Here is a 15,276-nt window from a genome sequence, read left to right on the forward strand (position 1 = left end):
GGTGGTGCAGCAGGTTAAAGCACAGCACTAAGAAGCTAAAGCCACTTCAGCATGAGTTTGATCCCCGCCCTGGAGGTGACCCACATGGTACAGCAGACCTCTCCTGACCCGCCTGCTCCTCCCCTCAGCATTGTACTTAGCCGATATGTCTGTTCTGCTCCCCACTGTCTCTGGTGAATCCTCTCACCGCCCTTGCACCTGGCCTATACCCCAGTTCTGTACGCATAAACAAATCTTAAAAAAAAAAAATCTCTTAGAAAAAAAAAAAAGGAATGCATCGTAGTCCTGGTAGACGTTCATTGGGGAACATTTGAAACCCGGTGATTGATTTCAGTCCCTATTTATGAGAATGGAGTGAGGAGACAGGCAGTAGACCACAAGTAGGATGAGAGAGAGGGAAGGCCATTTAGGAACTGTGTCACCCCATCAGTGGTGCTGTGAAGTGGACTTTGGCGGGATATCACCTTGACAGGTGTGATGTGACGATCCGGATCCTCAGACAGTGGATCTGCTTCGTTCCCAGGTGCAGAGCTGTGACCGAAGCGATCCAGGTTGGCTGTGAAGCCAGCCCACTGCGTCCCAGCATCCTCTCCGCCGTTGTTCCAGGGCTTCATGTCCAGCAGCTAGTTCTCAGTGTCTGATAATCATTTGAGCCAGGTGCCATAGTTCTCTCAGGAAACATTTTGATATTTGAATATTTATTGTGGGTTATGGACGTCTTTAAAAAGATCTCAGTGACACAAGTCCAGTAGAGAAAACCAGAGACTGTTACATAAACAGAAGATGTAGCAAAGATTGAGACCCAGATTACTTCTAGTATGGAATCAAATGTCTGGAAGGAAATATAGGTGGGTCTAGAATGATTATCTCACAGAAATACTGACTGTTAGAGAGCTTGACAGAAGTTCTCGGTAGTGAGGCCAAACTCCCTCCACATTATTTTCCTTTCCTCTACGCTCTCTCAGGTCCACTGAGACCTTTTCCAGTCTGGTGATCCAGAAAGGGAATAATGCATCCCCAAAAGGGAGGTTCCCCCAGACTCCACATGGCTTACCTCTGGTGAGCTGGGTTGTGTACTGCAGGGAGCCGCTAGGTAATAGAGAGGTTAGCAGGAGGGAAAAAAATCCAGTTAAAGGGAATGAATTTTATTTCTTTTTTAATCCTCGTCCTTTGTTCTGCTGTCATGGGCTTTCAAACAGAATTGATTGAGTTGGCTGCTCCCTACAGTGTGGGGCCCACTGGCACCTTAGGACCTTGTGCTGAGGTGGCCAAACACATGTTGATGGCATCTCCTGCCATGCAGGATTTTTTTGTAAATTCCTTTTACAGACATTTCCTTCCTGGTCCCCTCCACATCTAAAGTTCCAATAAAATAGCAACTCATGTTGACTCCAATGCCTAGGTATGTTCAAGATGGCACGTTTTCCTGCATCTTGACTCACACAGACCTCTCTCTGAGAATCACTGTTGTCTGAGCTGAAAGCATTTATAAAAGACAGGAAAAGGAATTGTGGGCTGAACAGTTAGTTTAGGCATCTGGTTTGTCATCTTTGAGCTGTTGGGCAACTTTGTGAGTTGTAGAAAACACACCATAATGCAAATGATTCTTTAGCTATAAAGGCGAAAAATTGTTGAAATACACTTGATTATTGCCCTTGGATAAACAACTTTTTTTCAGCTACTCTAAACTTATATGCCAGCTTCCTTTATTGTATGTGAACGTGTGTTTTTTTTCTTTTTTCTTTTTTGTAATTTATCTTGACACCTTATAAGTTCTCTCATTAATTAGTGAGTTAAAGTTTTTGACATGTGTGTTAACATCACACCTGTATGAGACTCATAAATCCCTTTCTAGAAAACTCTCCTGAATATGTGGACCACATTGTCCTTTCCATGCCTGACTTTGTCTGTCCCTTCTTCCCATTTTGTATTCAGTAGCCATTCCTTGGCTGACAAGTATTCTTTTTTTTTTTTTGAAGATTTTTTAAAAATTTAATTTGTATATAAGAACTGGGGTGTAAGCCGAGGTGCGGGGGGTGAGGGGATTCAACAGACACAGAGTGGGGAACAGAACACGCAGATCTACTGAAACACACTGCTGAGGGGAGCAGCGGGAAACAGGAGCTGTCTGCTGCGCCATGTGGGTCAGCTCCCTGGTTGGGGATCAGACTCATGCCACAGTGACTGCTGATAGATTGATAGTGCTGAGACTCTAACCCTGAGCCATCAGGAACGCCCTACCCAGCATTCTTAGTTGACTTTGAAGATCCCAAGTGGTTGCCCAGATTTACTCCTTATTTCCATTTCAGATTATTCTTGCTCCCTACTATTCAGTAGCCGCCTTGCTGGCTTCCTCCTGCTTTTACTCATGCTCCTTTCTCCATTTTTCCTGGCTGATTTCTAGTCCTCCTTATGGCCTGAGCTTAAATATCACTTTCACAAGGACACCTTTTCCAAACTTCACACTGGGTAGATATTTTCTGTTCTCTTTAGGGTTTATCCTTGGAATCATTGATCAGAAGTGTAACTTAAGTAAATCTGAAAATATTTTCTTTCCTCTCCAAGACAGTCGTATGCTGCATGTTGCAGGGCTATTTGTTTTGTTTCCCGATGCAGTATCTGGCATTTAGTATTTGTAGGTTTAATAATAAATGAATGATAATGCCAAAAATATACATTTAAATGCCCAGTACTGTATACCTATAAGCCAGTCAGGGGTGGTCATACAGAAGACAGGAACCGGCTGTGGAATTAAATGCGAGATGGCTTAAATTGTGTTATTTCATGGTTACAAACACAGCAGGATTTTTGCTGCCTTTATTCACAAAAATAAACAAACAGATCCAACTATTCAAAGTTTTGCTATTTACCTTGTTTCCCGGAGTTGTTCTGGAAAGATTGTTAAATTCCCATTTGGATTTAATATCTTTGACTCTTATTTATTGGATAGGACTCTTCAAGTAGGATTCACTTACTAAAGTCAGAATGAAGAAAAATGAAATTTAAAACATGAAATTGGTTCAATTCAATTCATGATAAAGGATTTTGTAGTGTCAAATAGGGGTCTAAAACCATCTTTTGCTTTTCTTTAAATTATAACTTAACATGTAGTTAAGATCAGCCTTATTAAATGCATATTGGCTTTACTATAAATTCTCATTAATATGTCACAGAGTACACACTGTTTTGAAGTTTAGGTGTCCTGAGAAGTCATGGACTTGATTCAAAATCAAGTCATGATTTTGGAGAAATCATGAAAAATGATTATCGTAAAGAGCTAAGACCTAGGAAATTAAAATAGTTCTTCCTGGATATGCAGCTCATATGCAGCTCATTTACTTATAAACTTGGGCAAATTTTTGGCTGATTTTTTCAGGTCATTTGGTTTTTATTTCTTTAGCTATAAACCAAACTTGATCATAATTACACATCTTATGTTTCTAAGAAACACAGGGCCTTGTTGTGAAACATCATAAGAGAATAGAATTACTTAGCATGCTAAATTAAAATCCTGTCAGGTACTCTTAACTTGTGGTATCTCTGGTCAGTGCTATACACATGTTTTAAAACAGAAATGGGGAAAAAAGCACTGTCTGACAAAGCCCTCTTCTTCCGTGTGTGCTGGGTAAACTGTGAGTGTTTGCTTCCTTCTAATTTGAAGAGCCTCTGGCGTGGCCCTGGGCTGGTTCCCCGAGGGAAGCAGTGATACCTCTTGCTTCACTGTTGGGAAATGTGTCCTGACTTTGCGCCTAATTGGCTTTGGCTGAATTTCAGAGGTGCTGTCTGGCAGAACTGAGATGTATGAACTGCAGAAGCTCTTTTATCAGTTTAGTGTGGTGATTCTCAAAAAGAGGCTCTTCAAATTAAGGTCAGGTAGAATGTGTGTAAACTTAAGCACGCTGTTTCGAAGATTTCTGCTTTTCCTTTTGCAAAGGCAATGATGAGCCAAATGTTCATAGAAGTTTTAATTCTGAACTTGAGATGTAAAGTGATGGATCATAAAAGAGAAAATGGGTGAGGCATTTTTTTTTGTTAAAGATATATTCATTTATGCACACAGAACTGGGGTCCAGTCCAGAGGTGCAGGGGTGGGTGAGAGGATTCACCAGAGACAGAGTGGGGAGCAGGACAGGCTGACTGATGAAATACACTGCTGAGGGGAGCAGCAGGTGGGTCAGAAGAGAGGTCTTTTTAAAAAAATAATATAGTAGTTTATTTTTACATCATTTTGTGCCTTTTTCCATCTCAATTGTAATCCCCGTGGGCTTCCGATCACCATAGTCAAGTGCACTTCCCTCCTCCCACCGTTTTTGATCCCATGCCCCATAAGATGTCTCTGGTATATGGTTGTTCATTATTATTATTAATTTCTAACCTGGTCTTTTATACTCCTGCTATGAGCGAACCATCCAGTATTTTTCCTTTTCTTTCTGGCTTATTTCACTACGCATGATCTTTCCCAGCTCCATCCATGTTGCTGCAAAAGGCATGTGTTTATTGTTTTTTTGGCTGCTGAGTAATGTCCCATTGTGTATATGCATCACATCTTTTTAATCCAGTCATCCACTTTTGGGCATTTGGGTTGTTTCCATGTCTTTCCAACTGTAAATAAAGCAGCAGTAAACATGGGGGTGCAGCTGTCATTTTTGAATCAGTGTTTTTGTGTCTTCTGGGTAGATACCTAGGAGTGGGATTGTTGGGTCATAGGGAAGCTCCATGTTAAACAGTTTGAGGAGCCTCCAAAAAGTTTTCCATAGTGATTGTACTAGTTTGCGTTCCCACCAGCAGTGCAGGAGAGTTCATTTTTCTCCACATCCTCCCCAACATTTGTTGTTGCAAGTGGTTTTAAGATGTGCCATTCTCACTGGGGTGAGGTGGTATCTCATTGTGGTTTTAATTTGCATCTCCCTTATTACAAGTGATGTTGAACATTTTTTCATATGCTTGTTGGCCATCTGCATTTCCTCTTTGGAGAAGTGTCTTTTTAGCTCTTCTGTCCATTTTCTGAGGGAGTTGTTTATTTTTGTTGAGTTTTATCAGTTCTTTGTATCTTTGTGATCAATCCTTCATCGTTTTTTGTGAGAAATTTTTTTCCTGATCAGTGGTAGATCTGTTTGTTTTTTGTAATGTCTCTTTTGCTGTACAGAAGCTCTTCAACTTCTTGTAGTCCCATCTGTTTATCCTTTCCTTCACTATCTTTGCGTTGGGTGCTGTATCTTCAAAGATGTTACTGAAGTGTATGTCATGTAATGTTTGGCCCATCTTTGCTTCCAGGTGTTTTATGGTTTCCGTTATTATGTCTAGGTCTTTAATCCACTTCGAGTTGATTTTTGTGTATGGTGAAAGGTAGTGATCTATTTTCATTTTTTTGCATGTAGGGTCTCCGTTTTCCTAGCACCATTTGTTGAACAAACTTTCTTTGTTCCATTGTATCTTCTTTGCTCCTTTGTCAAAGATCAGCTGCCCATTAACCTGTGGGATTATATCTGGGTTTTCTATTCGAACCCACTGGTCTGTGTGTCTGTTCTTGTTCCAGTACCAAGCAGTTTTGATTATTACTGCCATGTATTCTTGAAGAAAATGCCTGAGAACTGTGCACTCGAATTCTTTCAATGACTTATACATCTCTTGGTTTTCCTCCATCAAGGTATCATTTTCTTGGCATTAGCATGCTGCCGTTTCACTGTCAGCCTTCCTGATATCCTCAGGCAAATGCATCGCATTGGTTGGGCTTGTCTGTGGGGTTCAGTCACAGAAGTGAACACAGCTGACTCTGGAAAGACCATGCTGCTCCACCTGGAAGTAGATTTTTTTTGAATCTGCGCTTTCCCATTCATGAATTCAACAACCTCAGCTAACTGTTGGTTGAAAGCTTGTATACAGAGCCCACGGGCACACAGTGGCTGCTGTCAAGGGACTGTGCCTTTATGGATTTTTAGCATGCACACATCCTGAAAGCAGCACCCCCCACCCCCAAAGGATAAAGGATAACCATAGTTACATATTTTGGGGGCAGGTGTCAAAAGTTATACCCTAGTCCCTATTTTGTTCAAGGGTCAACTGTATTTTCATTATTTCACTGGTTAATTGACACACACATTATAGTCGTGATGAACCTGTTTTTACCAGTTCATTTAATTTTAACCATTCTTCCTTAAAAAGCTTTATTTATTTTATAAGTGATACACCTTATAAAAATAATAGACGTCCAAAGAAAAATTCTTCAACTACTTCTAATTCTACCCCCAGTGTAAAAGTATAACATTTTGATTATAAAAATTATTTCTACATGTAAACATATAACTGACCAAAATGACCTTGTTCATTATGTAATGCTCCCTGATACATTCTTGGTTTTTAAGAAAATGAAGAATTACAGGAGCCAAGAAATGTGCTACATTTGTGTCAGTGCTGAGATTTGAGATTCATAAATTAAAGATACTGATTTTAAAAATGTTAAAAGAAACACTTTATTAATTTATTTCTTTTTGAAATTTTTAAAATCACCGACTCCTAGCAAATACACACAGGTATAAAACTTCTAAGTTACAAATTCACAGATGCTGGAGCATAATTTTTCAATTGACCAGGTGCAGGAACTCTATCTCATTAACTGAGAAGAATGCAAATATGTCTGGCAGATACACCCTGTCCATGGTATATACACGTGTCTGTTTCCAAGCATGGCTACGTAAATGTCCTCCCGCCTTCCCTGCCCTCCTCTTCTCTGTCTCGGTCTGTCTCGCCTTGTCTCTCTCATGCTCACACACAGAATAAGTGGGGCTATTAGGTGAATTGAATAGATTGTTCATATTGTTCCAAACTCTGTTTTGAAAATCGGTGGGGTATAAATGAAGAACAAAATTGTCAAATTATTTGAAAGCCTATTTGTAACACTGGATCATCAATATGTTAGTTGTGATCGCATTAAAAACTTATTTCCTCACTCTTTCCCTTATTAGACTGTTATAATGTGATTGTTTACAGTGGGATTAGCTAAGTTACAGGACCGATTCTGTCTGTTCTATATCTTTTGATAGGGGCAAATTTGACATAACTGAGCTGGTTCTTAAGTCCCCCTTTCTGTGTTCACCACGCTTTGTGCTTTATTGGCTGGTTTAGAGCCATCGTGAAGGCAAGGGCTTTGATCAGCTTCAGACTTGCCTGTGTCAGCAGAACACGCCACAGAGCAGGGGCACTGATCAATCTTCAGAACTGAAAGTCCAAGACCTCTTTTGACCTCTGTTTCTTTGTTGCTGCTTTGAAGAATTACCATTCTCCCTTTTGAAGAACTCCAAACTGCCCTTCCTAAACCGTGTATGTCTATGCAACCTTTGCAAATAACCCCCTTTACTACTACTACTAGTGCTGAAAACATGACCTGGGATGGAAATAACTGTGATATGGGGGGGGGAGTGCTGTAGGGGGAGACTGATCCAATATCAGACTAGGGAGACTAGGCAGGCCACCTACAATCTTCTGTTTGGGGTTTGGATTATCTTTGCCTCCAATGAGAGCCTGTTGGGTGGAAGAGGGATAGGATGTGGTGCTATCTGCATGCTGACATCAATTATTGGGGGCTTTATGCAGAAGTGAAGACACCTGGTGCTGTAGGTGCGGACCTGAGTGGGAACAGTGATGCTGGGAGACTGGTCACTCCTGGAATGTGACTGTGGAGGTAGAAATGACAGTTTGTTATGGATGAGTGGTGGGGAATGAGTGAAAGGGAAAGAACCTGGTGATTCCTTTGTGTTTTAATCTGAACAAGTATGAATGCTGGTGTTTTAGAATCATCATACTCTCGTGTGTGTGTGCGAGTGTGTGTGTCTTTGCCACAGAATTTATCAATTCCTCAGAGGATTCACTGTTGACTAATGTCATATTCACCAATTTGCTGTTGGGCTTTATGCAGATATTGCTGACCAGTCCCCATGCTATCTGGCTTGCCTGTGGATAAGATTTGTTTATCTGGCACAGTGTTTTAGGAAATTACAACTGTCATGAGATTACACATATAAAGTCCTATTTCCAGCTTCTTTTGTAAAGCCAGAAGTCCTGCTAATGCAGGGCCAGAATCCCCACATGGCCTGCTGGCTGGAACTACACACTCAGCTCCAGCTTTTGAACTGGCTTCCTTCCCTGCGAGAGGGCCCAGCAAGCTTGCTTCTTTCTCTTGAAGCATCACACAGTCTTTCTGCAGACCCCGGCTTCTCCTTGTGTTTTCTGATGACCACTGGCTTCTGTCCTTTGCCACTTAAAAATCCAGGAGCTTCAGTGCCCCAGGTTCTGAGTGCAAGTGCCTCTTAAGAGATGGAGTTAGAACTGGGGCTAGGGTCATGTATAAAAGTATGAAGGAGGAAGCGGGAGAGGGGAGGGCCAGCCACAGCTGTCCACAGGTAACAAGTGTCTCTGGGATTCATAGCATGTTGCTTTTTCAGTGTTTTTAAGGTTAAATGTGACACAATTCTTATTTGTCCTGCAAGTCCAAGATGGTTCATTTCTACACATGTTTGTGCATAGAAAATCATGGACGCCGTCTCTTGTGGGGGTTGGGGGGTAACCGAAGCTTGGCATTTCTGCAGGGCCCTGCACAAAGGAGAGATTCACTGACTGTTTGCCCGATTGACTGATTAAACTGTATTTTCTCTGTTAGAAAAATCTCTGCAAATTCATCTTTGGAAAGAATTAAAAATCTAAATAAGAGGTTAACTGTCACGTTGCATTAGTTTTGATTTTAATGAAAGGATGACCTCTGGCATTCCAGACTGTTTACCAGGGTGGGTCCCTTGTTTGGAGCCTGTGATTCGAAGGCACCAGATGTGCTTTAAAGCAATGTACTTGGAAAATCGTAGTTTTCATTTGAGTTCCTTGCAGTGTGAATTATATCTTGTTACCTTCTGAGGCGAGTCATTAAATATAAAACACTTATCTTTCCCACACCCAGATTTAATACTTCCTTGCCATTATGTCCCAGTCCTGTGCACTCATAATTATTAGAAATTTAGCTCAAGCTTGAGTATGTTGGTTTGGGACTAAAATTTATGGTTCTGCTTTTCACCTGTCATGTCCTCTTAATGCTTCAGATTCCTTTTATTAAAATATGATTATATAGAAGCAAATAATATATGTAAATACCATTATACATATATTTTGTCCATCCTAAGTGAGGAGTTACCTAACCCCCCCCACCCCTTCCCCAAGGGTAAGGATCCATCCTAACCCTTGCCCCAGGGAGAGGATCCATTTCACTATTATATGATTCATACTACTATAAAGAAAAACAGCATATGTAAATACTACCGCTAAAGCTTAGAATATCTCTGATGCATAGTTAAGTGCCTGTTACTATGTCTACGAACATTTCAAGTATTCACTGTTCTATTTGTGTGCCCCTGAGCTAAGAATGATTTTAACATTTTTAGTTGGTTGCAAAAATCAAAAGAATAACATTTCACCATGCGTGAAAATTATGAAATTCAAATTTTAGTGTCCATAAATAGTTTTGTTGGTACATAGTCATCATTCCAGTTGGCTCATGGATTAATGTATTGTCTGTGATTGATTTCATATTGCAACAATACAGTTGCTTGCTTGATAAAAACCACCTGGCCAGCAAATTCTAAGCTACATCCGCTCCAGGCTTTTACAAGATAATGTTCTGACCTCAGTGTAGGGCAAAAAGCCCCAGATCTCTGTGCTTCATGGTGTTCCCTTCCTGAGTTGTAGGTGGAACTTGCTTGTTGATGTAGGTTGGTTCTTTCCATCCTTGAGGGGACATTCAGAAATTGTGGCTGTCAAGAAGATGTTGCTGTTCTGTAGTTGTTGGCCAAGTATGGCATGTGTGTGGGTGCGTATTTGGGCATAAGTCTTGATTCACAGATTTGGATTCCCCTGAGCCCAGGTGCACTTCTTCACTCCACCCAGTGGGGAGTTTCACAGACTCCTTTCTCCTGTCTGGCACCATGCTGTGCACCTGGTCCTACTAGATGAGAGTCCAGTCCACCATTAATGCCATTCCTGGGGGTGGGTGGGAGGGTGCTGGGAGAAGGAGCCGTGGCATAAAATGCATTCCCACCCACCACCAATATTTAGCGGAAGTTTGGAAATGTAATAAATTGAGTTATCATTGGATTCTTTTTGCTTCTTAAGAAAACCAGGGAATTGGTTCTGGTTGTGTGAATGGTTAGCTTCTAGACGGGTAGGGTTCTATCTCTGTCATATGCCCCCTTTTCAAAATCTGTTGCTCAGTAAGTGAATGAACTGGACAAGGAGCAAGGAAAAGAATGTTTCATCTGGCAAAATGACTTCTACTGTCAATTAATGCCTCCTGCTTAGTCTTAGCTGCGCTGGTGCTTGGGGAAGAATCCAGTGACTTTGTTGCTGTATTACTCTTGCTCACAGAACAAGCCTAAAGCTTTTGCATTATCACGTTCACTATCTTTGAATGGGGTATACCCCTATCAGTTGATATATTAGTGAGTTTGAGACTTGGAGAGCTTTCTTTGTGAATTGACACTAACATTTCCTCAGGTTCAGAACTTACCTTTACTTCAGACACTGGAAACTTTATGGTAGTTAGGACATACAAAACACTAAAGTTATGCTTGTGATGTGACTGATAGTAGAAACTGTTTGTTGGACATCTGCCATCGTAGCTATTTATTTATTGATTTTTAATGATTTGTACTTTTTTATGCTGTCTTCCCAATGTTCCACCACCAGGTCCAGTGAAAAGTTTTTTCTTTAATTATGTAATTGTTTGGCAGAAGAAAACAAAAGCAAAACAATGCCAGAAATACCTACAGGACTTTATCTTATTAAGACATACATCTGGAGAGCTTTCCTTTCTATCAGATAAACAAACAGATGCAGGTGGGACCAGTAACTTCTCCAAAGTTCTGTGGCTGGTAGGAGACTCTTGTCCACAGTGCGGTCTCTGATAGACATTCGTGATTATGTGTCACATAGACTGATATTTATATTTACCTTGTATTATACTGTTGCTGGTCATTTCTTCATTTTTTTCTGGGGGGGAACAGATATTGGAGTTGAGGTAAGTGCTTATCAGAAATGAATGCCATTGGCATTTTTTCCTAAGATATCTTAATTGGCCCAGACATCCTCATTGCTTCTCCTATGAACTTGACTTACTTTTGTCTCTTCACTGTGTCCAGGACCTGGTTTAACTCCTCGTGAATGGGGACCTGGTTTTTTGCTGGCCAATTTGTTAGCTTATACTTTGGTTTAGTGAGGAGGCGGTAAGAGGTGGTACCTGACGAGGGTCACCTCTGCCTTTGCTTTCACTGTTGGTGATAGGAAGTTTATGCTGGAGGAACTTCTTGCTGCGTTCTGACATGCATCTAGAACAGGTCTCCTGTATCATGCAAACCTGCTTTCTTATTGTGAGAGATGGAGACAATCTGTGTGTCTTAGATGTGGGGGCTGGTCACCAAAATGGCAGCTGTAAGTCAAAACCAGCTGCCTCAGACCCAACTGGGTCAGTTCATTCTTTACTGTCTCTGTGGTGAAAGTTTTACCATGTGTCCCCTTTTTTAGAGTATGTAAACTATGGAAGAACCACATTCCAGACTCTGCTAGTCAAGTATATATTTAATTCACAATGTAAAAGACCAGGAGAGAAAGAGAAAACACAAACTTTAAAAGTTTCAGAATAAATTCCTTTCCTCTCTTTTATTTCAATCTCTGAGTAAACTAGTACTTCGTATGGCTAATTGCAAACAATTTCTAAAAGCAAAAAGGGAAGAAGATAAAATAATTGATCTGCAATATTTTTGTTATTGACATGAACTAGGATTGTTACTCTATGGAGATTTCATATTTGATACAACATAATTATACATTGTTTTATAGGTTCTAGATATCTACTCTGTTTTTTATAATAACCTGTGATTTAGGAAGAGGTGGAAGCTAAGTTCACTGGGTAGTTAATGGTCAAACTTGGATTAAAGCTGAGATTTCCTAATTTTTCAGTGGACTGGTAGTCCTGTTTCAGCATCACCTCACACACACACACACACACACACACACACACACACACACACAGAGAGCAAAGGGTCTACCTATGTGATATGGAGTTACTGCCACTAGCCAGTATATTTATCAGTGGGTGTTGCTGTGACTTAGCTATGGCAGGGACAAGAGTTGGCAAATTCTCTAAACTGTGTCATTCACAACACCGGACTGGTATAAGTTTAGACAGAGTCAGAATGTCTCGTATTCAGAAACGAATAGCAAGAAGTATAGCTCTTGTCCCTGAGAGCTAAAGTCAATGATGAAATGAACTGTGCTCGCTCTCCAAGTGCTAAAAGATGCCAACAAACTGGCACGTAGAGGGCAGTGATAGAATAAAATTCATACCTGCTCTTCCAGGTGTTCACACTCATTTATATATGTAATACATTTTTCATTGTTCTTTTTCAGAAATATATACCACATCCAAGGCATGTTGACATTAGCTACAGCTTTATTTGCTCTGTGAAACAATACAACTTAAATCTTTTAGCATAAGACTATTGTTATGAGATTTTGAAGTTCTCTGTATTTGTACTTGTTCTTTCCATACAAAGCAAATTGAATAGTGCAGTGATTACCCAGAGCTTTTCACAGGACAGATGAAAACATTGATTACTTTGCCACATGTGTCAGAGTTTCTGCTGCTGAGCTAACCCAATGTTTTCCTTTTATAGAGTGGAAAACCACCCATAAGTGATATGTTCACAGACCTTAAAGATGGAAGGAAGCTACTGGATCTTCTAGAAGGTCTTACGGGCACATCACTGGTGAGAGGCATCATCTTTGAAAATAGGCTGATGGATTGTTATTGCAGCTGATACTTGAACCTTCTCTGGGGATATTTTCACTGTAAAGCTTGAAATAGGAACATATATAAAAATGTTCCAAGGAATACTTTGATAGAGCAATGCAGGTTTTCTTGTGGGCTCTGTTTTCTATCAAGAGTAAAATTATCTTAATTGTCTATTACAGCCCAGCAGAGAATTGCGAAGAAGGAAGGATATATAAAGAGGGCATAATGCTTTGAATAGTAGAGAGTGTAGAGCTACACATTTATATGCTCTTTAACAAATAATTTTAAAAATAGTTGTTAAAATCTGTATATTTACTTTTATTCGAGTTTTCAGTATTATCTTTGTGTGTTTTCTTCATCAAGTTGAGTTCTATCACTTTACCTGAAGAGTAATCTATACTCCCCTTGCTAATAAAGAATATGTATTTTATGGGTACAAACCTTACCACTAGAGGTAGAATTACTATAGAGGGTAGACAGAGATGCACTTTTGAAGATGAATTCCTTTCTTGCCACAGTGTGGGGTGTTATTCTTCCCTCTTCTGACTCCAGATGGTGGGCGGGCACTGCTTATCTCTTTCAGCTAAGATTCCCTGGCTAATGAGGCAGACAGCAGTGGCCCAGACCACCTTTCTCCAGGAGGCAATATCTGCTTTTGCAGTGGGCTGCTGTGGTGCTCTCTGGAACCTGGTGTACTGCACCATTCCCCCAGCTCTGTGCACACTAGTGTACTATGCAGCTGACACAATTTTTACATCTTTCTGTGTGCAGAGCAATTTGAATAAAAGAAGTTTTGCCCAGAACTTTGATCCCCAAACTTGCTTGTGCATTAGAATATCTGAGGAAATCTCATAAAAATTCCAAGGCCAGCATGTACTCCAGACAGGGTAGGGTCCTAACATCGAAATGGGTATTTTCCTGAGCTCCCTGGAAGGTGCTGGTGGCAGGCAAGCTAGCAGATGACTATATTAAGATGCTGTTAGGGAGGCAATTTGCATCCTGTCAACATTAGCCTCCATGGTGACTGCGAAACTGGCCAGAGCTCCTGGCACAGGGGGTTTGGTGTTCTGCGCCTCTGGGCTGTGCTCCTGTCAGTGGCGGTGGGTCAGCGTTGTGGAGGTCGTCCGTCTTATTTGATTTTGTGTTTGTTTTCTAGCCAAAGGAACGTGGCTCCACAAGGGTCCATGCTTTAAATAATGTCAACAGAGTGCTGCAGGTCTTACATCAGAACAATGTAAGTGGGTGATGTGACATTGGGGGTGTTGGGTGCCTTCAGGTTGATTTATTGTCAAACAGGCCACCTGTTCTGTGTAATGATGCCAAGTGGTTTTTGGGAACATTATTCTTGTGAGAAATATTGAACCTTTTCTATGGGAAAAAGAATACTTGTGTCTTTTCTGATTATTGGGCTATTGGATAAATAATGGATTTTTGAGATGTAAGTGTAATTCTCTAAAATGCAGTTTCTCTGCTGTTTCACTTTTATTGCTTGCCAAATATGGTCAAGCATAAACCTGGGCTTCTGTGGTGTAATTATCTTAAGTTATTTTTCCATTTTAACAGGTGGACTTGGTGAATATCGGGGGAACTGACATTGTAGATGGAAACCCCAAGTTGACGCTGGGACTACTTTGGAGCATCATTTTGCACTGGCAGGTGGGGACCATTTCCCACCATTTCTTAATAGAAATCGAAACCATTCTGTTTGGATTCTAGGTTCGTGGGACTGCCCTTGCAGAATGCTGCAGTGGGTGGCTTCCACAGTAGGAATTAATTTCCTCACCATTCTGGAGGCTAGAAATCTGAGGCCAAGTTATCAACCTGGCTTGTAGATAGTCACTTCTTTCCTGTGTCCTTCCTCACATGCTTTTTCCCCGATCTGTGTGGCTGGGTTTTAATATCCCCTTCTTAATGCCAAGATACAGCCATATTGGGTTAGGACCAACTTTTCACCTTAATCATACCTACAAAGTCCTTATCTTTGTGTACAGTCACACTGCAAGGTACTGGGGAGAGTGTCAGGATTTCAGCATGTGAATTTGGGGGCACACAATTCAAACTGTAACAGTTTGGAGTGCAAGAGACTGAAGAGCCAACCTGTTTTCATGGCATAGGAAAAATACAGCTTTTAAAAAACAGAAACAATTTTTGGTATGACAAAGTTGTAAAAATAGCTAAAGAATTCCTGGATACCTTTGACTCAGATTCTCCAAATGTTAAGAAATTGCCTGTGTTTCTGTGTTCACTTTCTCTGTGCTGGACTATTTCATTGTGCATTTTCTAGATGAAATCATTCTCTTAATATGAATTGTATACTCTAATCAATATGAATGCTGATATGATACAATAGTTATTTTTTGCTCACAAATATATAGCTATTAAAATCAAAACAATGCAGTGCCTTACAGAAAAAGGAAAATCCAAGGTCATGCCTTACATTTATTATCCTG

General features: G+C 40.6%; 1 protein-coding gene across 1 annotated transcript in view; it reads left to right on the forward strand.

Annotated features, from left to right (window-relative positions):
* Positions 1-15,276, forward strand: part of UTRN (utrophin) — a 237,827-nt gene that overhangs the window by 106,688 nt on the left and 115,863 nt on the right. The window contains exons 4-6 of the mRNA XM_012735025.1: positions 12,708-12,800; positions 13,983-14,060; positions 14,390-14,482. Coding sequence (XP_012590479.1) covers positions 12,708-12,800; positions 13,983-14,060; positions 14,390-14,482 — 264 coding nt within the window. The remainder of the gene's footprint in view (positions 1-12,707; positions 12,801-13,982; positions 14,061-14,389; positions 14,483-15,276) is intronic.

The sequence above is a fragment of the Condylura cristata genome, unplaced genomic scaffold, assembly GCF_000260355.1.
Source record: "Condylura cristata isolate star-nosed mole 26May11 unplaced genomic scaffold, ConCri1.0 scaffold00001, whole genome shotgun sequence".
Lineage (NCBI taxonomy): Eukaryota > Metazoa > Chordata > Mammalia > Eulipotyphla > Talpidae > Condylura > Condylura cristata.